The sequence below is a fragment of the Petromyzon marinus genome, assembly GCF_048934315.1.
Source record: "Petromyzon marinus isolate PM22_M1 ecotype Great Lakes invasive population chromosome 70 unlocalized genomic scaffold, UKy_Petmar_22M1.pri1.0 chr70_unloc.1, whole genome shotgun sequence".
Taxonomy (NCBI): domain Eukaryota; kingdom Metazoa; phylum Chordata; class Hyperoartia; order Petromyzontiformes; family Petromyzontidae; genus Petromyzon; species Petromyzon marinus.
In genome coordinates this window covers 817,674-824,947 of record NW_027422603.1, presented here as the reverse complement: position 1 = coordinate 824,947, position 7,274 = coordinate 817,674, and the positions used below count along the sequence as shown (strand labels likewise).

The 7,274-nt window shown below is 58.5% G+C and overlaps 1 protein-coding gene across 1 annotated transcript in view; it reads left to right on the top strand.

Moving 5' to 3' along the window:
- Positions 1 to 6,380, top strand: part of LOC116957114 (amine oxidase [flavin-containing]-like) — a 28,164-nt gene extending 21,784 nt beyond the window's left edge. Inside the window, exons 8-13 of the mRNA XM_076058280.1 lie at positions 862 to 915; positions 1,312 to 1,369; positions 2,340 to 2,437; positions 3,270 to 3,381; positions 3,508 to 3,570; positions 5,818 to 6,380. Of these exons, the coding sequence (XP_075914395.1) occupies positions 862 to 915; positions 1,312 to 1,369; positions 2,340 to 2,437; positions 3,270 to 3,381; positions 3,508 to 3,570; positions 5,818 to 5,976 (544 nt within the window). The 3' untranslated portion in view covers positions 5,977 to 6,380. The remainder of the gene's footprint in view (positions 1 to 861; positions 916 to 1,311; positions 1,370 to 2,339; positions 2,438 to 3,269; positions 3,382 to 3,507; positions 3,571 to 5,817) is intronic.
- Positions 6,381 to 7,274: the final 894 nt, after the last annotated feature.

The following is a 7,274-nucleotide window of genomic DNA, read 5'->3' as shown; positions in this document are numbered from 1 at the left end:
AGTGGAGTTCGTCTGTGAGTGAGTGGGTGAGTGAGTGAGTGAGTCTGTGAGTGAGTGGGTGAGTGGGTGAGTGAGTGAGTTCGTCTGTGAGTGAGTGAGTGGGTGAGTGAGTGAGTGGGTGAGTGGGTGAGTGAGTGAGTGGGTGAGTGAGTGAGTGGCTATATATCAGCACCATGGCCATTCATTCAGTTCCGTTGAACCGGTAGTCTGGGCAAGGCTGAGGGTGTCCACACGATGCCGATTCTCGCTCACCGCCAACACCACCACCACCAGTGATAGCGATTATCTGAACCAGTCCCAGGGCCTCCTCTAGGTGAACTCGGCCTCAAATCAGTACCTGATGGTGGTGTGTAGTAAACATCGCAGAACTGGGGAGACAAAGGCGGCCGAGTGAGGTGCTGGCTTCCCATCCCCTCGTGCACCGTTTACGGCCTTAATGGGCGTGCTTGCTGTTGCTCGCTAACGGCACTTGCACCAACATCCTGTGTGAGGCTCCAGCCGTGTCTCTATCTCTGCGTGTGTGCGTGTGTGTGTGTGCGTGTGTGTGTGCGCGTGTGTGTGTGCGTGCGTGTGTGTGCGCGCGTGCACGTGCGTGCGTGTGTGTGTATGCGTGTGTGTGTGTGCGTGTGTGTGTGTGCGTGTGTGTGTGTGCGTGTGTGCGTGCGTGTGCGTGTGTGCGCGTGTGTGCGTGTGTGTATGCGTGTGTGCGTGTGTGTGTATGTGCGTGTGTGGGTGTGTGCGTGTGTGCGCGTGTGTGTGTATGTGTCTGCGTGTGTGCGTGTGTGTGTGTGTGTGCGTGTGTGTGTGTGTGCGTGTGTGCGCGTGTGTGTGTACGTGTGTGCGTGTGCGTGCCATTTCCAGTTTCATTTTGTCCCGGAAGGCGCGGAGGCTCGCATCGCTGAGCAAGGAGGAACGGTGAGTTCAGCAACGAACCCACACACCCACTCAGTTGCAAAGACAAAGATCCCCCGTGTAGCCTGTAACCGACTGTCGGGGCAAGTGCTGTTAGTAGCGAGTAGCAGCAACGCCTATGAAGGCTACCGGCACTGTGGCACACGAGGGGGTGGGTGTTATTTACTACACATCACACACCAGGTACTCATTTGAGGCTGAGTCGACCTAGGGGAGGCCCAGGACCGGTTCAGATTTTCGCCACTGCTGGCCATGAGCAGGAATCGAACCGGGTCGCCGGGTTTGTAGTGCTCCCCACACACACACACACGATCACACACACACACACTGGATCTTACCTCACTTGAAAAGTTACTGACCCCTGACCCCGACCTCCTGACCCCTGGCCCATGACCCCAGGTGTCGCAGGATCTGTGACGTGTATGCTCGCGTTCTGGGCTGTGAGGAGGCGCGGCACGTGAGGGTCACATGACCAACATCACCACCATCACAATCACCACCATGATCAGGATCAACATCACCAATACCAATACCCACAATTCGCCACGAAGTCGTGGTGATGTCACCACGGCGCCTGTGCCAGGCCGGGTGCACTTTGAGCACACGTGGAATGTCGAGAGGTCTCGGCACAGACCCAGCAGGTGCCATGGGTTGGCTGACTGACATGACTATTGGAGAGTCACTGCGTCCAACTGCCCAGCAGCGTCCTTCACGAGCCTCCTCCGTAGAGGCCACTGGTACCAGTCGTCGGCAAGTCCACTCAGCCCCACATCCTCCTGTACCGCATCACTCCGTCTCTTGTCCAGTCCATGTCATGCCCGTTTTGCCCCCTCTGTGCAGCCAAACAGACTCTGCTTGGCCATGCGGTGGCTGGGCATGCGGGCTACATGACCCAGCCAACGCAGCCTTGCCTGCCGGAGGAGCTCACCGATGGGACTTTGTCCAGATCTTGCAAGGATTTGTGAGCTCCTCACACAATCCATCCTGGTTAAACCCATATGTTCCATTAGAGGGGTCCACGTTTTCACAAGCATAGAGAAGAGAGGGCATGACTGGCCGATGAGACCCGAAGCTTCGTGCGGAGCAAGAGACCAAGAAGCTTCCACAAAGCATTGCACAGCCGATGAAAAGATAATGCTGCCCGACTGATTCGGAGTGAGACCTCTATTGTCAAACCGGAGCTGGCCAAAAGCTAGTCATATCGACATCACCACCACCATAACCACCAACATCACAAACATCACCATCACTGGCAACGACTATCACTTGCACCACCATCACCACCACCATCACTTTGACAACCACAACCGCTATCACCATTGTCAACATCACCACCAACATCGCCACCATTACAAGCACTAACCATTACCACCACCACCAGACTCACCATGTTGTTGATATTCACGTTGTGTGTGCCCCCCCCCCAGCCCGTGCACTACGAGGAGCGTAATTGGGGGGAGGAGGCGTTCTCTGGGGGCTGCTACACAGCAGTGTGTGCACCGGGAACCCTCACGGACTTTGCCCGGTGGGAACACCCCTTCCCCGCGTGTCTCCCTCCGTGTCTCCACTGTGTCTCCCTCCTTGTCTACACCGTGTCCACACCGTATCCCCACCGTGTCCCATTCGTCTCTCCCTCCGTGTCTCCACTGTGTCTCCCTCCTTGTCTACACCGTGTCCCCAACTGTGTCTCCACTGTGTCTCCATCCGTGTCTACACCGTGTCCCCAACCGTGTCTCCCTCCGTGTCCCCACCGTGTCCACACCGTGTCCCATTCATCTCTCCCTCCGTGTCTCCACTGTGTCTCCCTCCTTGTCTACACCGTGTCCCCACCGTGTCCACACCGTGTCCCATTCATCTCTCCCTCCGTGTCTCCACCGTATCTCCACCCGTGTCTCCATGTCTCCACCGTGTCCCCACTGTGTCCACACCGTGTCCCATTCATCTCTCCCTCCGTGTCTCCACTGTGTCTCCCTCCTTGTCTACACCGTGTCCCCACCGTGTCTCCACCGTGTCCCCACCGTGTCTCCCTCCGTGTCTCCACTGTGTCCCCACCGTATCCCATTCATCTCTCCCTCCGTGTCTCCACCAGGTCCCCACCAAGTCCCCACCGTGTCTCCATTCATGTCTCCACCGTGTCCCCACTGTGTCCCCACATTGTCTCCACCCGTGTCTCCATCCGTGTCTCCATCCGTGTCTCCCCGTGCCCCCTCCCCCCCCCCCCCCCCCCCCCCCCCCGTGTGCCCTGTGTCCTCCTGTCCTCATAGCCCCCTATAACCATCCCTCTCCGTGTCCCACCTTTGACCCCCCCGTGCCCCCCACCCCCTGCCCCCCCCCCCACCCCCGTGCCCCCCCCCCAGGGGGATGAGGGAGCCGCTGGGCCGGCTGCACTTTGCTGGCACGGAGACGGCGACGCGGTGGAGCGGCTACATGGATGGCGCCATCCAAGCCGGGGAGCGCGCCGCTCGCGAGGTGGGACACGGGGGTAGACGCTAGGGGGGTGGACAATCAGGCAAGGGGGAGACACGAGTGGGGACACGCGGCGGGAGACACTGCGTGAGACACAGCGAGATGGCGGCTGCGTGCGCTTTGCTGCAGATTCTGCACGAGATGGGGAAGATATCACGGAGCGAGATCCTCACGGAGCCCGAGCCTTGTCTGGTGAGAACCCCTCGCCAACCACTCACCACCCACCCACCACCCACTCAACCATTCAGCGCTAACTCATTACTCAAATCGAAATTCATTACTCACAACTTTCATCACTCACTTACTCACCCACTCACCACTCAATCACCATCATTCACCCATCCACTTTCTTATGCACTTCCTCAATCAGTGAGCCACTCACCACTCCCTCACTCACTCACTCAACCGCTCATCACTCGGCCACTCAACCGCTCATCACTCTACCACTCATTAACTCAATCGCTCACCACTCGCCCACTCGCCCACTCGGCCACTTGCCCACTCATTAACTCAATCGCTCATCACTCGCCCACTCACTCACTCGCTCACTCACCCACTCAATCACTCATCACTCACCCACCATCCACCCATCACTCACTCCACCACACACCGCCCACTCCCTCACCCACTCACTAGGCATCAACTCACTCACCACTCACTCACCATCATTCACCCATCCACTTTCCTACGCGCTCACCTCCTTAATCAGTGAACCACTCACCATTCTACCACTCACTAAAATTCTCACTCACTCTCCACTCGTTCACTCACTCAAGCACTCACCACTCGCCCACTCACCACTCAATCACTCCACCACTCACCACTCACTCAAGCACTCACCACCCACTCCCTCACCCACTCACTACGCATTCACTCAATCACCACTCACTCACCATAATTTACCCATCCTCTTGCTTACGCACTCACCTCCTCAATCAGTGAACCACTCACCACTCGCCCACTCACTCACTCACTCAACCGCTCACCACTCTACCACTCATTAACTCAATCACTCACCACTCGCCCACTCACTCACTCGTCCATTCACTCACTCATTCACTCACCACTTGCCCACTCACTCAACCACTCACCACTCGCCCACTCACTCACTTGCCCACTCACTCACTCGACCACTCACTTACTCACTCAATCACTCACCACTCGCCCAGTCACTCACTCAACTACTCACCACGAGCCCACTCACTCACTCCATCACTCACTCACTCATTCACTCACCATTTGCCCACTCACTCACTCAACACTCACGCACTCAATCATTAATCGCTTACTCATCACTCACCACTTTCATTACTCGCTCACTCAACCACTCACCACCCACTCCCTCACCCACTCACCACTCACTACTGACCAATTCATTCACCACTCGTTTTCCCACCCACCCACCATCCACCCACCCACCATTCACTCACTCACTCACCACCCACTCCCTCACCCACTCACCACTCACCACGCATCAACTCAATCACCACTCACCATCATTCACCCATCCACTTACTTACGCACTCACCTCCTCAATCAGTAAACCGCTCACTCACTCAACCACTCACCACTCGCCCACTCACTCACTCAACCACTCACCTACTCAATCACTCACCACTCACCTACTCACTCACTCACTCAACCTCTCACCACTCACCTACTTACTCACTCAACCACTCACCACTCACTCACTCACCTACTCACTCACTCACTCAACCACTCACCACTCACTCACTCAACCACTCACCACTCACCCACTCACTCACTCACCACTCACCTACTCACTCACTCACTCAACCTCTCACCACTCACCTACTTACTCACTCAACCACTCACCACTCCCTCACTCACTCACCTACTCACTCACTTAAACACTCACCACTCACTCAACCACTCACCACTCACCTACTCACTCACTCAACCACTCACCACTCACTCACTCACTCACCTACTCACTCACTCAACCACTCACCACTCACTCACTCAACCACTCACCACTCACCCACTCACTCACTCAACCACTCACCACTCACTCACTCAACCACTCACCACTCACCTACTCACTCACTCAACCACTCACCACTCACTCACTCACCTACTCACTCACTCAACCACTCACCACTCACTCACTCAACCACTCACCACTCACCCACTCACTCACTCACCACTCACCTACTCACTCACTCACTCACCTACTCACTCACTCAACCACTCACCCACTCACCACTCACCACTCACCTACTCACTCACTCAACCACTCACCTACTCACTCACTCAACCAACTCCCTGTGTCTCCCCCTGCGTCTCCCAATTTCTCTCCCCGCGAGTCTCCCCACGTGTCTCCCCGTCTCCCTCCGTGTGCCCCCTACCCTCCTTGCGTGCACCCCTCCCCCCAACCCCCGCATGCCCCCCACCCCCCCTACACCCCCACCCCACCAGGAAGTCCCCGCGTTGCCGATGCGGCGCTCCCTGCTGGAGCGAGCGCTCCCCTCCGTGGGGGGCCTCCTACGCCTCCTGGGCTTCACGGGGGCCCTGGCGGCCGCCGCCACTACGGCGGCCCTCGTAGCGGGCCGGAGGGGCCACCTCGCCCTGCGCTAGTGGAGACACGGGGCTGGTTGTCATGGTGACGGGATGTGTGGTTGTCATGGTGACGGAGGGGGTTGTCTGGTTGTCATGATGACGGGATGTGTGGTTGTCGTGGTGACGGAGGGGGTTGTCTGGTTGTCATGACGACGGGATGTGTGGTTGTCATGGTGACGGAGGGGGTTGTCTGGTTGTCATGGTGACGGGATGTGTGGTTGTCATGGTGACGGAGGGGGTTGTCTGGTTGTCATGATGACGGGATGTGTGGTTGTCATGGTGACGGAGGGGGTTGTCTGGTTGTCATGATGACGGGATGTGTGGTTGTCATGGTGACGGAGGGGGTTGTCTGGTTGTCATGGTGACGGGATGTGTGGTTGTCATGGTGACGGGTGCCGTCTCTGAATAAACCCTCACCTTCACCGCTTCTCACTTCTCAAGTTTGTGGAGCTGCAGGCCGCATTCCCGGCTCGGTGCTGTTCAGGCCGCTAGAGCCCGCTATAGCTGCGCCGTCCTTGGTCTACTCTTCCACGCCGGCCCAGACCTCTTGGCAGCGGCGGGAGAATGCCCACACTTTACCCCACCCATTGGCACCACGCTGCTGCAAGGTGGTGGATGGTGGTGGTGGTGTGTAAACATCGTCACTGGGGAGACAAAGGCGGTCGGGCGTGGTCCCAGTCACCCACCCCCTCGTGTGCCACAGTGCCAGTAGCCTTCACAGGCGCTACTCGTTCACAGCACTTGCCCCAACACTCTTGTGTCAAGGCCACACGGGGGATCTTTGGTGGTGGTGGTGGAGGGAATCTTGGCGGACAGCTGGATCGCGAGTCACAGCACAACAGCAGCAGCTGGGGTAGCAACCGCTCCACTGCTGGATGGGCAGTGGCGAGACAGCACGACACGGGACCCCCCTCCTCACTCCCCTCCTCCACCTCCACCCCTCCTACCCCCCCACCCCTCCTCCTCCACCCCTCCCCTCCTCCTCCACCCCCTCCCCTCCTCCACCCCCACCCCTCCTCCACCCCTCCCCTCCTCCACCCCCTCCCATCCTCCACCCCCTCCTCCTCCACCCCCTCCTCCTCCACCCCCTCCCCTCCTCCACCCCCTCCTCCACCCCCTCCTCCCTTCCTCCTCCACCCCCACCCCTCCTCCACCCCCTCCCCTCCTCCACCCCCTCCCCTTCTCCACCCCCTCCCCTCCTCCACCCCCACCCCTCCTCCACCCCTCCCCTCCTCCACCCCCTCCCCTCCTCCACCCCCACCCCTCCTCCACCCCCTCCCCTCCTCCTCCACCCCTCCTCTCCTTCACCCCCTCCT